Here is a 16,349-nt window from a genome sequence, read left to right on the forward strand (position 1 = left end):
GGCCTGCGCGTCCGGAGCCTGTGCTCCGCAACGGGAGAGGCCGCAGCAGTGAGAGGCCCGCGTACTGCAAAAAGAAAAAAAAAAGCAACTAGATGGCAAAATTAAAAATCCATAGCAAACACTTACCAAAAAACTAAGTAACAAGATATCCCCAAAAGACACACACACACACACACACAATCAGGATTATAGTGTGTGTGTCTGCGTTCCTAGCTCTGTTCCACTGAAGGGGTTCAGGAAGCACGGCCAACCCAGGTATGCAGTATTCGGTACCAGCAGCACCCAAGTTGTAATCAGATTCCAGGCCCCAATCAGGAAATATTTAGGATGAATATGAACACCTTGTCAGAATAAATAGGAAGGAGAGTATGTACAACTATTACGTCATTCAAAAAGACTCCAGACGCTGACTTGAAGAGGTTCCCGCTGACTCAAATGGGACACTTTAAACTTTAAAAAGAATTACAATTACAATTGATTGAAATCTATTGATTATGTTTAAATACATGTCTTTATAATGACATTAAAAAAAGATAGGGTGCTGATTCCTTATCTTGAAAACTGGTGAATAAACAGAAATAATCAAGCATTTATCGCACATTTCCCATTCAGTCTGTATCACTGGTAACCAAATAAGAGAGGAGAGAAAGCATCTCTGTGTATAAGTATCCCAACTACTGAATGAAAAAAGAAAGGTTAAAATTACAAATCACCACGGATTTAAGGAATGAGTACCAATGGCTGCTAACATCACAAAAAGTGAGACAACCAGACATTATATGTCTCCCAAAGAACAGCACCCCACCTGTAGGTCTAGAAACTGAATCTGATTAAGCCCTTTGGATCCAGTTGCTGGTTTGCACAAGACGCAAAGGGCAGAGAAACATGATGAGCTGCCCCTAGAGGATATAAACTGCAAAGTCCAGACTGGGGAACTGTGCAGGGCAAATGCCCTGGCTTTTGCAATAGATAAACTATAAGAACACAAAAACTTAAAGAGGAACTTTTAGAGTAAAGGAGACTTTAAAAATCCATAAGGAGAAAACAATGTTTTTTAAAGGGCAAGATTAAACTATCGTGTCTGGGGATACACATTTAGTAACAAAACCACTATAAAACATACAGAAGTGATGACTATAAAAGTCAGGACAGGATAGGGGTTACTTTTGTGAGAAGGGAAGGGAGAGCGACTGGGACAGATGCAAAGTTGTATTTCTTGACCTTGCTTATATATTCATTGTGGTAGGCAGCAAAACGGTCCCAAAGATATCTGGGTAGTCCAACCCTGCAACCTAAACGTTACCTCGTGTGGCAAAACGGACTTTGCAGCTGTGATTTAGGATCTTGATATGGGAACAGTATCCTAGATTATCCAGGTGGGCCTTCAGTGAAATCAAAAGTGTCCTTATAAGAGGGAGGAAAAGGAAAAAGAAGGCAGTGTCGCCAATGAAGCAAAATGGTACAGGCCTGGCTCTGAAGATGCAGGAAGGTGCCATGCGCCAAGGGATGCAAGGAACACCACAGTAGAAGCTGGAAAAGGCCAGGCATCAGATTCTCCCCTAGAGCCTCCAGAGGGAGAGTGGCCCTGTCCACACCTTGTCATTAACCTGGTGAAACTGATCATGGACCACTGACCTCCTGAACTGTAGGAGAATAAATAAGCGTGGTTTAGAGCCACCAAGATGTGGTGATCTGTTAGAGGAACTAATACACTTATTAAGGCACACATTTCGTTTTGTATGTGTGTGCGTTTTAATCTGTGTTTTTATTAAAATGGGGAGAGAGCTAGGGAGAGAGGTAGTGAGAAACTTGATGAAAAGGTCCCTGCTAGAAAGTAGTGAGTTGAGCAGAATTCCTATCAAGACTACAGAAACACTTGTCAGAAACACCAAGGAAGCCGTTCATATATCAAGCAGGGTGTTGGATCATAAAACCTTTTAGGCCTTTTCTAACCCAGTGAAGTTATAATTCTAATGTTGGAAATAGACATAATAATTCTGATTTTGTGCCTAACCATGGTGAGAAAAACAGGACTTCTGATTTTACAGCTTTCCATTGAGACACACTTTTTTTTTTTTTTTTTTTGGAGGACTGTTTTCCTCCTTTCTTGCTGGGGCTATCAAGTCTGCTTTCTCTTACATTTATATCAATCACACAAATCACTCTCCTACTGTATTTATATAAAATGTTGGATCACAGAAAACCCTCGTGGCCCATAGTTTCTTTCCTCCAGGCTTCCCTCTCGAATCCCAAATTATTGTTGTTTGTTCTGCTGACCTCACATAATTTCCCTGCTAGGTCTTTTCTATTACGCTGCAAGTACTCAAGGCCTTCCCTCTCCCTCCAGTATCTTACACTTTTCTAGAACTTTCTAACTCCTGTTACTAGAAGTGATAAAGACAATGACACCCAAGAAGTGAATCTTGATACCAGCTTGGGTGGCAAATATTTCAACCTTTCACAACATGCTAAATGCTCTGCACTACGCCAATGACCTTTTATAACAGATTTGCTCATTATCTTAAGACCTATACATGAAATGGTGCTATATTATGTCAACTCCTAGAAGTAAAGCAACTATAGAGGATTTTATGTGCTTATAATGCAGGATGGAAGCACAGAGATACTTGTAGCAAATATTTCCCATGTTATATAAAGGCATAGTGATCATTGAGCATGCTAAGAAACGTTCAGGAACCAGCCTTATTTTCTACATAAAGTTTTGAAATATCACGGTGTGCATGAAATGCAAGGGTTGCATTAAATTAAAAAACAATCCACTTCCCAGATATATCATCTAAAATAAAATTAAAATAATTCAAGCAGTGCTGACTGATTTGAGCAAAACCCAAAGAGAAGCAGACTAGGGGATGGAAAGGCATAATTCTGATTTCTTATTTAGCTTAGAGAGTAAGATACTGGTTTGGGTAAAAGTTAAGAATAAATTTCTACCTGCCACGAAGGACCTATCCATTTCTTAAAAATGTTATAATCTGGTAAACATTTTGTTTTCGATTCTTTTTGTCACTTTCCTGAGTGGTTTTATATCACTATAGCTCCACGAAGACAGCAAGATAAAGGAACTGGGGACAAAATTCTAAACTAAACTTAAAATACTAATTTAGGGTGGCAGATGTGAAATTGCACTGGCTAACATCTTATTCATTGACCCTTTTAAAGACATGGTATACACGTTATTTGTGAAATAGAAATATTTATAGCTTACTGATAGCAAGGGACTGAGGTTCCAACCCTCTGCCTCAAAGCAGCCACACATCTTTATCAGCTCACTTCCATTACCTGTAAAATGATACTGGATATGTCTAACCAAACAGGCACGCTGTGGAAATCAAAAGAGATTCCCCAGCAGAGGCTAAAAACTAAAACAGAAATGTCTCCAGAAAGACTCTAAAAAAGGATAATCTCTTGACCAATAGCTAAAACTATCTCCTGAGTATCAAATCAGCAAACTCCAAATTTCAGTAAAATTGTTTGAGGGCCCAGTAGATACCAAAGAACTGAAGAGGTGTTTTTACTTTTATACTAGTTGTTTAGATCCGTGAAGATGTTAATATTTCTGTATTACCAATTTAGCACAAACACACACACCACACACAAAATATACGACCAAGCCACACGCAAAATATAAGACCAAACTCAACACCCTCTCTTAAAAGTAACTGAGATTAAAATTTTAGGCCAGTTAGGAGATGTTAGATGCTATTAAATTCATCTGCCTCATTTTACAGAGAAGAAAACAGTTACGTGGATAAACCATGCATTCTCAAAGGAGGTGACATTTGGAATTGGAGAGTAGAAAAAACCCTCTCTTTTTAGGTAAAATTCACATATACGCAGTACCTAAACAGATGCATTGTATATCTGTGATATTAATACTTCATTGGGGACCTACTAGGAAAAAACGTATCGAAAAAGCCTACCCTAAGAGGAGAGAGAATGAAATAAGATTGAGGAACACTAGTCCCAACTTGTATGAGGGTCCAAATATGCTGATTAAATATGGCCCCCATTCCACTCCCCGACAGAAATCATAGACTTTTTAATCCCTTGAAATTACACCACATTCTGCACATATGCCATTTGTCCTTGAGAACAAAATACTGTCATGAGATGAGCATAATGACTGATGATTTGAAATTGATGACCAAAATATTATTTGCAGCTTTATATCAATAGATGCTATTACTCCAGAGGTACTATGCAGAAGTAAAAAGAAAACTCAACTTAAATATGTAGATTCTATCTATTCTCACATGGGCTGGTCTCACAGGGCTAGGTTGGGGGTGGGTCTGGGGTGGCAGCAGTCGGGTTGTGAGGGGCAGCTATGGAGTTGAAGGTCTTGTGACTTAAGCCAAAGAGAATGATCGGACTAAAAGCAATTCTTAATCTTAAAGTGCTTTTCGGGCTTCCCTGGTGGCGCAGTGGTTGAGAGTCCGCCTGCCGATGTGGGGGACACGGGTTCGTGGCCCGGTCCAGGAGGATCCCACATGCCGCGGAGCGGCTGGGCCCGTGCGCCATGGCCGCTGAGCCTGCGCATCCAGAGCCTGTGCTCCGCAACGGAAGAGGCCACAACAGTGAGAGGCCTGCGTACCGCAAAATAAAAAACAAAAAAACCCCAAAAAAACTGCTTTTCATCGTCCACTATGTAAAGGTGAGTATATTACCTTGGGGCCAGTGATAATAGTTTCAAACAAATTTTAGACATAAGAATCAATAGAACCAATTGAGAGAACAGAACCACGTGCTATAATCTTACCCAAAATGCTGGCAGTAATAGTTCACTATATTTTCCCATAAAGACATAAAATTAATTCTAGAATCATAGAATTCCCCAAATGGAAAGAATTCTAGAGATTAGTCTAAACCTCTTGGTGTACGTGTGGGAAAGCCGGGGCCTTACGATGACAATGTTAAAATTGTGACCTAGATTTTCCTCTTTAAATTCAGTCCCACAGAGATGTATCGGGGATGCAGTATTTCTCAAAAGGCTGTTGGCACTCCAAAATAGAGAATGTGTAGTTTAAGTGAGTCAGTTAGTTTCTTACCTTCAAAAATCAGTGGAACAATTATTTAGGGTTTTCAAAGATCTGAATGTGATAATTACAGTATTAGCTCATGATATATTGTTTTTTTTGGCTATATACCTGAAGATAGGGAATACACTTCCAATGGCTTTCTGGTGTTATAGATATTCCTGAATTCATATGTGACAGAAACATAGCTACAAAAAATATGACAGCCATTATTGGGAAGCCAATTCCCTGTTTCCCAAGCATAAGCACAACATTTATAATTATTGAATAAAGACAGATGTTTAAAATAAGCTGATATTTAGATTAATGAGACAATGGTTGTTTACACCTACAGCCATACGGGGAACGCTGAGGTACTTATATAAATCACACTAAAGTAGGTTTAAAGTCTCTTATGTTAATCTAAAATTTCTAAATACTGAAAGAAAATCTACAAGCTTTTTGGTATGTTTACGAAAAGCATTAAAATATTTTCATATTGCTGTGTTTGAGCAGCTTAAGAAACACAGGTTCCCGGCAAGACTGAATCTGCAACTTTATTGCTGTCCTCCAAATAATGGTAAAAAAATGGAATAAAATAGCATCATGTTGACAGTCTCGAACAAAATGCCTTTCTGAGTGGTTTATCCCAAGGTAAAACGGTGGGGCTTGCAGGCTGGCGGGATGAGAGAAAGGCCATATTTATACAGCACAGGAGGGGTGGCACAATTTAGACATTAAAATGGTCCCTATAGGACTTCGTCGTTACTCCTTTATTATGGACTCTGATTCAATTAATTTTCCTTGGTATTGAGATGCTGAAAAAATGTTAGAATTACTTACAGGAGAATTTTGTGAGGTGGAGAAATTTTTAAGAAAAAAAAAATGCTACAGAATACTATGCTAGAAAAAAGAGAGGGTTTGTTTGACTATTTCTGGCTGTTAATACAAGAAAAATAAACTGACTAGTTCTATAAACTTTTTAATCACCAGTCATTGCTTGAAAGTAGGTCACCTCCTCTGCCTCACAGCAGAGAATGTGGAATACAAATATCTCTCTATAAAAACATTAATGATTATACTTCTAAACAGCAGCAACAGAAATGCTGCTACTAATTAATTCGGGTAAACTAAATAATAATCTATAGCCATAAAGTATACATCTAACAGCCAAAAGTATAGAATTTTAGCAATTTTGATGATAAAGCTTTAGCATTGCTCAGCATTCATGATTAATTAATAATTCACAAAAAGCAATTTGAGACACGAAAGATATAAAACACACTGGCTTCATTTTAAAAATAATTAACCAAGTAAATGTTTTACATTAGAATCACTATATGGTTTCCAAATAAAAATTCTTCCCAAACCATCACTGCAAAATCTTTCATCGAATTATGAGAGGTGCTCTAATGGGAAGTCCACGCAAGCTAATAAATTCTCAGAAAATTTCTATCCCATCTCCCACTTTGGTTTTCCAGAGAGCAGGGCACGGGGTTCCTCAGGGTTTGTGACAACGATGCCATTTGTCACACAGAATCATATTTTACAGTTTCACAGGGGAGTAAGCGAGAAGTGAATGGTGTTATAAGGAAGAGGGGTACGTTCGCCATTAAAAGTGTGAAATGCTAAATGCCATCATGAAGACAAATAGGAAAGTACAACTTCATTGTTGAAAACAATCCCCCTCCTATCAGTCCAAGGATTCATGCATCAATATTGTAGATGAACTGTTAATTACAAAATCAATTAAAAATTATTTCTAAAAACAGTCACGCGTCCCTGGCTCTCATGGGGGCAATTTGGGCAGAAGGTCTCATCTCACTAGGACCACGCCAAATCACAAAGTCGTCATCCACAAGTAAGCAAAAGCAATCTGGTTTTTCATTTTTCAGCGCGGCTGAGCCCAGTCTGAGATTGATCGTCACATATGGCCCCAGAAAACAAACTGTCAATACCTTGAATGCTGCAGAATTTGAACAAATAGCCGTCCGCCCATTCAAGCCACTCATTGCATCCCATTTAACAGATTTTATTGACAGTTTCCTTCTTGTAATTAAAGGGAAAACTACTGGCCGGCAACCAAGATAAAGTTCAAAGATAGGGTCAAAACAAAAGCAGATGGAGGGGCACGGTGTGACTGTCAATGGTACATAGCATCAGAGCGTGTTATTGACATGCAGGTATCTAAAGATCAGCTCGTCATTAAGGAGGGATCTATCCTGGACTTTATGCAAATGCTAAGAGAGACTTAAGACCACAATCAAGCATCAGGAGAGGCACAAAGGGAAAAACAACAAAGCACCAACGATTTTTACTTATCAGAGGTTGCTCCCTATTTTAGTACGTTTCAGTTCTCATGTAAAGACCAATTTATTCTCATAATTCTTAACCCTTACTGCATAGGTAATACCCTTGAGGGAAACACTCCTTCAGCAGAACTTGACTTTTAGAGAATTCCAGAATGGAAGAAAACAGAGTATGCTCTGATAACCAAAGTGAAAGGCAACACTACATATATTATTCCAATTACAAAATTTGCATTTGGGGGCAGCGGGGGAATGATTTGTATTTGTAACTCACACTTATTTTCACTTGTGCAAACAAGACACAGGAGCTAATTTGGTCCTGAGTGTCCATTTACACCACATGCACATGAGTTTTTGCTGTGCCACGGTTCATGTTAGTAAGTGAATTAGGTGGTAGAAGTGTCACAGCTTTTAATAAACAAACAAAATAAAAAATAATTCCCTTTAAGTTGATATTTCTTTTCTTCTAACTTTTCACTAGAAAGCGACAATGACTATAATTTTGCTGCCTCAGAATTTACGACTGGGTCTAGCAAATCCCTGAAGAAGAAAGAAGTTAAGGGAAGGGGTAAAACTGACATATTAGAAAATGTAACAACGGGCCATTGTCAATATGCCAACCTGAATTAGCCAGAGCGATCGCTTTGAGGGTGACAAATTCTTCTTTCTCCAGCTTCATGCTCTTGTATTTCTTTACCAGCTGCAGGATAGCATTATTTAGGTCAAGAAGGCCTGCTAATTTAGACTGGTCTTCATCCATTATATAATCGTCTGCATAGACAAGTTCATCCTCGAAGGAAAGAGATCGGTACACGACACCGAGGATCAAAATTTCCATCCAAGCACTCTGCAGAAGGCTCATCTGGTCCGCCAGGGACAGCGTGGAGAAGCCTGCATGGGAAGATGGGCAGATCGAGTTACTTTAAAGCCGTCATTTCATAATACAACGCTAGTTTCATACGGTAGTCGTCTTCTGCATCGGTGCTCAAAATTATGCTGAGCTTTGATTAGCCACTCTTAAAATTGCCCCTGATCATTTTGCCAATGGCAAAGTAAAAGTCACAAACCAGCTTCAACTTGTTGGCATTGTCTCAAGGTCTTATAGACACAGCTGAGAGGAATATAATAGAAAAGAAGTAGTTTTGTTTCTTTCACTTGAGAAGGAACTACTGTGTAATGTTGAAATATACTTGATTTCTAGGGGAAGTCTTCATGACTGTCTTACAGGAAGTCAAACTTTCAACTACCTTATCTCTAAAAACTACTACTGATAAACACCATGAAAGTAAAAAACCAAAAGCCCCAAATAAAGGAAAACAAACAATGTAGGCCACACAGCAGAGTGCAGTTTGGAACCGTTTCTCTGTAACAGTCACAAGCACAGTGAGTACGGAGTATGCTTACACCCAAAAGAGCCTTCTTAACTGGGTATTTTGCCCCCCTGATATCTAGCACGAATTCCTTTTTTAAATGGTGATTATTGGTATAAAAGAGGGTAGAATCTTTTGTAGCCTGGCCTCCTCACCAAATAGAGAAGCCACAATTTATTCTTGATATTAAGATCCAGTTATTAACAAAAGTTAAATATGGAGGCAACAAGGTGTGATGGACAGAATATGAGCAGAACCTGATCCTGAACTTAAATGCCGGCTCCACTGAGCTACTGGCTGTTTCACCTCAAGCAGGACAATTTCCTTGTACCTTAATTTTTGTTTTGGGGAAATATAAAAGAAAACCCAGCAAAACACTAATTATATAATATGCATTCCATAAGTGTAGCTGTATGATATATTATTTTTATCTGAAATACCTGGATGACTGCTTCAATCCTTTACAAAAATCTGGTCTGCATTGATGCATAGATGTCTAAAGTCCCTTCTGAACTCAAGAAAACACAAGCAAAAAAAAAAAAAAATTAAAAAGAAAACGTGGTTCAAGAGGGAAAGATGAAGTAGTACAACTAAACTTACTTAGGAGTAAAGATATATATTTAAATTTTAGAGGAATTAGACCCAGACTCTAAAAGGAAGGCTTAGTGGAGAAACCTGATGATCAACCACATACTTTTTCCTAAAAAAAGAAATGGTTCTTAAAACTTCACTTTCATTTCCAAGGTTATGCTCAGGAATTCCAAGGGTGACCAACCATCTCTATGGTTTTTGAGGACAATGGGACCATGATTTAAGGTCCTGCTACCAATAATTCTACAGAAGGAAGGAAATATTAATAATGCAACTTGTGATATTAGCAACTACAGCACGGTAAAGAAAAGGAAATGATTTCCTGGCCCGCTGGAGAAAACTAGTGGTTTGCCATTTGGCACCATTAACTACAAGTGTTTAATAAAATCATCAAGAGGGATTAAGTCAAGCTTTTCTTAAGGGGTTTTAGGGCCTGTGTTAAAAAGCATTTCTTTCATTTTTTTGTCAAGCCGCTTACATATTACTTAACTGATCTTCTTTTAGACTGGCTATGTCTTTTTTTCCATTCTTTTTTTTTTTTTTATCATTGCAATGTGAGGTTACATTAATAAACATCCTCTTGGCATTAGAGATGTAACAACTTTTAACAGAGATTCAAAAGAGAAGAATAATGATCTAATCTGAGTAGGTGCGGTTCCATTTGCTCTTGAGGTTGTTTTACAACAAACAAACCAAAAAACAAACAAACAATATTGCTCTTTTTTTCTCTTCCCCCATCGCAAGAAAAAGACGTCATGCAAATTCAAATATCTAAGCTTAGAAAAGGGACGGAGTAGGAATTTCTTTTGTAACTGAAGCAGATGAAAACATAATCATCTAGAAAGTTCTGAGTAGAAAGGGATGGGTATTTTCCATTTGCCTTCGTTTCCTTGTTCCTTTCCCTGCTCCCAAGCAGCAGTTTTTCTGCGGCAGCAGATGGACAGAGCGCATAGCCTGCAGCACCTTCCTGTGACAGCCCTATTCTCCCTCCCAGACACTGCTGTTAGTAAATAGATTTACACATTCTCCAATCTCCACACATCTTTCTGCCGAATAATTAAAAGCAGGATGATTAGTTTATTGAGTGGAAGGAGGAACTTTTTTATTGAGGTCCATCCACGATTTTATCAGGGCCAGCACTTTTACGGCTGTCAGGAGGATGCAGGCCTCCAATTTTTCTTATCTGCCTGATTAATACAAACGCTGTTTCAGGACGCATTAATTAACAGATACAAATCTACGTTCTCATGGAAGGATCAATACGGAGAAGAAAAGAGGCATCAATGTGAATTTAGTGCTGATGATGGAGAAGGCGCACTATCGACATTTACGCGCACGGAAACTTTAAAGTTGCACGGGGTCCCCTTTGTCCCTGTGATTTACAAATGAACAATTTTTCAGCCATAACAATGTTTCACACATTTCTTGGGGGTTTAATTAAGCAAAAACAATAACATTTCATTTTTTTAGGTTGATCCTGCAATTTGATTCTTCTAGGTGGATGGCTCTGTGTGTGTGTGTGAGAGAGAGTGTATGTAAACCAAACTTTTCCTTTCAATTCTTAATGAAATAAAAAGAAGGAAAAGGGTAAAGAAAAGGTTCTCCTTTTTGGGGGGGGCAGGTTGGGGAGCACATAAAGATGGATATAGCACAAAAGGTCTGTTGGATTGCCTCAAGTCTATTTCAAGCTGATAAGAGGAGGTATAATTTTTGCAAAACCATAGGGAAAAGAAGACAACCCATGCTTTACACAATATAAAAAAGTCTGGACTTTTTTTTATCTCTTCTTGGTCTAGAAATAGCTGGATTCCAACAGTTTAACCCTTTCCTCCCAAACCTCTGCAATCTAGAAACTGTCACAAAGAGCTGTCCGGCCCAAATGCCTGGGTAACAGCCTTGTTAAACAGCCTTGTTATGAGCTAGCTGTGTTCACCTGAGCACTAAGGAGGCTGAATACCTAATCGAGATGATATTTTAATTCCTCAAAAAATTTCTCCCTGGCCTCGAGGAGTGCTAGGTCTATTTTACATTCATAAAGACATGTGGATAAAATGATAATTTTATCAGTAGTCCTGAGCAAAGTATAACAACCTAAGTGACCAAGATCTAGATGAAAATGTATATTTTAATAAACTGAGTCTAAGGAATTTTCTAAAAACACTATGGCTCCATTGGCACACGCATGCTTGCATCCAAATGATAATTACTTGCTTGTGCTTTTACTGGGCATGTAGTGGTGTTTTATAGCTCTTGGGCTACAAGTTCGAGGTCCTCAGCATCTATAACCTTTAGCTATCTTCGGAGAGAAACCTCCTTCTGAAGTGAAATAAAACATGCTTTGCAGTGGTGTCATTGGAACTTCATGTTTTGTACATCCCAGGATCTTAATCTTTGGTGTGTGACAGGTTACAGTTTTAAATGTTCAGCCATATTACAGCTTTTTAAAATACACTGGTATCATGGTACCTTTTTTCTTCCCCAGCTCCAGCCCATTCCATGCATGTCGCTGACAGCCCTGATCTCTCTTCATCTCCATCCTAGGATCAGTGCCCTTTAACGTGTCTCAGGCATTCTGCAGGCAGAATGACTCGCTACCTTAACCCACAGTTAAATAGCGTGTTTATCTGCAATACAGTGTGCTCCAAATAAAGCAGATGACACTGGGGCATAACATCATTTGGAAGGATTGGAAAGCTTCTCAAGAGGCAGGTACCCCTGAAGTAATAGGCTGGAAGAAACCATGCTTTGTGCCAACCCCCTTTCCTTCTTCTACTGGAAACTTCGGAGGTTGACAGTGGTGCTACGGCACTTGTCAACCGCTTTTATTTATTTATTTTTTCTTAGCCCAGCAAACGGATGCACTTTGCCGTCAACTTACAAAAAAGGCTAAGCATTTGAAAGTGTGAAGGACAAAAAATATCTGACGGCTAGTCTTCAAAAATACACTTTCATTTCAGAAAGCATAAATGTTTATTTCCTGAACAGAGTGTTGACAGAAATAGGCTGCTGTGAAGGCATTTGGGTTTAACCCCTGCTAGGCATTTTCTTCTCAGCTGCTTCCCTGAAACAGAACAAGGCTTTTAAATCTTCAGGGTGTCTGTTAATATCACTTAATCATGGCATTGATTTGCCCGCCCACAGTTTTTTGAACTGTAGGGTCTCTGTTCCACCAAAAATGGACACTCTTCAGCAAATAGCATAGCATGCTAAAATTATAATTCTGTCATAATGACTCACTGAGATGACAAACGAAGTTTGCTGAGAGAAGCTGACTGAGCAACATGGCGTCAGCTAGAGTCTTCTTCTCCCATATAAATAAACCTAGTGTGGACAGGAACTAGGGGAGAAGAGATAACAATAGCACGAAAATTTGGTCTTAGTTATCAATAAATGCACAGATGCATAAGCCTTGTTAGTGATAAACTTTCTCTTTTTAAGTCAGCCGCTCTTCTCAAATAGCAGGAGACATATCATTTGTTCTATGATTCACAAAACACACAGCTCTGGGGCTTGTAAAATATATATAAATTAAGACCTTTTTTCTCTTTTTTTTTTTTTTTCATAGAGATGGACTTCACGGACTAGAACTCAGTAGAGGCTAGAGGCAAGCAACTACAGATGGTCCAGTGCCAAAGTGAAAGCTGGAATATCCACCTGGATCTACCGGCAGCATTTTCTTTAAACATTTTCTTTATGAAAGATGATAATAATTATCTTTATTATATTATAATATCTCTTTATTATATCAGTACCTAAGCATTAGATACAATACATACAATGCTACCCTTTGAACCTTTATCCTGTTAGCCTGACCCAGATATTAATAATTGAGATTCAATAACAATTGGTTTGGGTGACATGTAAGAATAACTGACAAAAACGGGATCACTCCTTTCTTCCCAATTTGATCATTTGTTTTAACATTTGTGGATTCCGTAAGATAGCTGTTTCTTTACTTCTGTTTTCATACTCCAAGTGGGGTTCACCGAGATTTTATGGAGCCATTATTTTAAAATAGTGGCTTCATGGGACAAATGTGAAAATCTGAAAGACAGAACCCAGATTCAAAAATTACTCTATATCTATGTGGGAGAACTGATGACCATCTATATACAGTTTAGTATAAGAGCTGGATAGTTGCGATAAACTAAAGAAGGAGAGAGTAGAATTGGACGGGTAGCACCCACCCGTCCAGGGCACAATTATCACTGTTCACCGAGCTTACAGCTTTGACCGGCCACTGACCACTCATGCTGATTATGTGAACAGTCAAATAAGTTTGCAAGGGCACCGAAATTGAAAACACGCCCCCCTACCCCCATGGCGCTGATGAAATGCTTTCTTTCGTAAGAAACAATTGTTTCGTATTTCCCAGTCCAGCTTGCTAGAAACATTAAAAGTGTAACAGCAGCTAAGGAAAAATATTCCCAGGTGGCAGCGTAGGAAAGCCTCAAAATGATGATAGGAATTTTTTGTTGGTTTGTTTTTGTGAGTGGGCAGTTTTAGACAACTGCCAAGCTTCTTTGAAAAAAGGACCAGAGAGAGGGCAGAAGGATGCAAAATAAGAATACAGAGAACATCTACAGGGAGGGTACAGCTTCTCTTTGCAAGTCCCACTTACCTACCCGCTCTGAATGCCTACAGAGGAGCAAATAGTTTCCTCAGTCTTTCCCAAACTCCTTCTGACCTGGCCTCAACTTTACTTCTCTCCTTTCATCTAAACCAAGAAGAAAGACAAATTGTTGGGGAGCATGGAGGTGAGGATGGAGAAGCTGCTTTCAAGGAGGGACATCTAATAGCTTTCTTTACCTACAAGCTTTTTTTTTTTTTTTTTTTTGGTACTAGTTGAAAACAAGAAAGTTCTTCCTGGAAAACTCTCCTTTTTGATGTGACTTAAATTTGTTTGGCCATGAAGAAAAAAGGAAGGCAGCACCATATAATATAGGACTCTGAAAACAAAAATCTTATAAAAGGGTATTGTCAGTTTCATTTAGGGATTAGATAGATACAGAGGAGGGAAAAGCATCATTCTGAAGCAACACTTCTGATTTGGAAGAAAAAGAAACTGTGCTTGAATCTGCCTTGCTTTCCCCAGTGGGACTGGTCAAGAAATATCATCATCGTGCATTACAGGGCATGGACCAGTTGTCCAAGGAAAATCAGTCCAGCCTGGGCACCAGATGTGCAGGCACCATCCTCTTCAGGAAATTCCCAAGGAGTCTTTATCAAATTGGGTCTAATTCTTGATGTAAAAGTCAAACCTCCAAAATAAACACAAATCGACTCTGTCTTGAACTTTGGGGATCTGTAAGGCTGACAGACATTTCCACAGACTTTTGAAGAGTATGTAGGAGACTTATAATGTCAAATACCCAAAAGCTAAGGGTTTACTGCTGTGGAGTGATAGATGAGGGAAGAGGCTGGTGTGGGGAGCAGAGACCTTGAGGTCGGGGGATCTGGGTTATGGTTCTACCCTCGCTACGACCAACGGTGTTAACTTGGTCCCTGATGTTAGCGGACTTGTGGCCCTCCAAAAGCTGTTGGAATCCTAACTCCCAGGACTGTGAATGTGACCTTATTTGGAAACAGGGTCTTTGTAGATGATCAAGTTAAGATGAGGTCATTAGAGTGGGTCCTAATCTAACCTGACTGTAACTTCATAAAAAGGGCGAAATTTAGACTCAGAGACAGACACAAACAGAGGGAAAACAATGTGAAGATACACAGGATGAACGCCATCTACAAGCCAAGGGATGCTGGAGGCTACCCGAAGCTAGAAGAGAGGGGTGGAACAGATCCTTCCTCATGGCGCTCAGAAGGAACCGACCCTCCAGACACCTTGATCTCAGACTTCCAGCCTCCAGACACCTTGATCTCAGACTTCCAGCCTCCAGAACTGGAAGACAACTGTAAGACAGTTGCTTCACCCATCCAGTTTGTGGTACTTTGTTATAGCAGCCCCAGCAAACAAATACAGACCCACAGCTGACTCTTCATCTGTCAAATGTGAAATGTGGACCAAACATCTCTGAAGGATCTTCCAGCTCCAATGCCGTCTGACTCAGAATAACGAACTGAGAGCTACTTACATGAAGCACGAGGCTGTGCGGGTATCGGTGAGCACTTCCAACGAACATCACTGCGTTGGGAGTAAGTCAACCTAGCACGGGGTGCCACCTCTGCTACCAACTAATCATGTGACTCAACTTCTCCAATTCCTGCTTTCTCATCTGTAAAATGCGAAGGTGGCAAAAATCTTCCAAAAGTTTGGGTCTAGCCCTACGTTATTTAGGTTTCCAAGGGTTCCACTGTAACCACTGATATTTAGTGCCTCTATGATAAGTAAAGCACCGTGCTCAGAACCATGAGATGATACAATGCCTGCCCTCTATAACTTTACAGTTTAGTAAAAGTACATTAAAGCACAATGAGGAGAAGTAGGTAGGCGCCATAAAGAATGATCAAAGTGAATGTAAATGCAGAGGAGGAAAGATGGGTGTTTGGTTGGACACATCCTCCCAAATGTACCCAACACTTCCTCTCCTTTTCTTCCTCCATGGTTTTGAGTTGGGCCCCCATCTTCTCTTTTGGGATACAGGGACACCAAAATCCTTATGTCTGGTGTTTCCTTTTTCCATCCTACCTGTGGCTATTCAAGCATTCTTTCAAATATGAAATCTAATTATGCTATTCGCTGATCAAAACGCTTTACTGGCTTCCACATCTGAAGGACAAAACTGAAACTCTCTGGCACAATATGAAATGTCTTTCACTACGTGGCCCTTCTCTCCCTTTCCTGCCATACTTCCTGAAAAATCCTCCCCTGGGAAGTCCTCCGTAGACGGCTTAACACCTTGAAAATTGAGCCCATTTTCCCAATCCCAATGAGAAACCCCACAACTTCACTACTTCCCAGATTAACAGCATCACCATCCACCAGCTGCCTCACTCCTAGCCTTTCAGGGATCTGTCACCAAGTTTTCTCTTTTTGTAGTTCCGACATCAAGTGCACACATTTCTTTCCATCCCTACCGTCCTTATCAGTG

At 39.6% G+C, this 16,349-nt stretch overlaps 1 protein-coding gene across 4 annotated transcripts in view; it reads right to left on the reverse strand.

Annotated features, from left to right (window-relative positions):
- ESRRG (estrogen related receptor gamma) overlaps positions 1-16,349 on the reverse strand; it is a gene marked incomplete at both ends in the record, with an annotated part of 493,979 nt that overhangs the window by 4,796 nt on the left and 472,834 nt on the right. For all 4 annotated transcript variants that reach the window (XM_082834452.1, XM_082834454.1, XM_082834453.1 and 1 more), the window contains one exon: positions 7,964-8,233. In XM_082834452.1, the coding sequence (XP_082690578.1) occupies positions 7,964-8,233 (270 nt within the window). The remainder of the gene's footprint in view (positions 1-7,963; positions 8,234-16,349) is intronic.

This window comes from Leucopleurus acutus, assembly GCF_964270905.1.
Source record: "Leucopleurus acutus genome assembly, chromosome: 2".
Classification (NCBI taxonomy): Eukaryota; Metazoa; Chordata; class Mammalia; order Artiodactyla; family Delphinidae; genus Leucopleurus; species Leucopleurus acutus.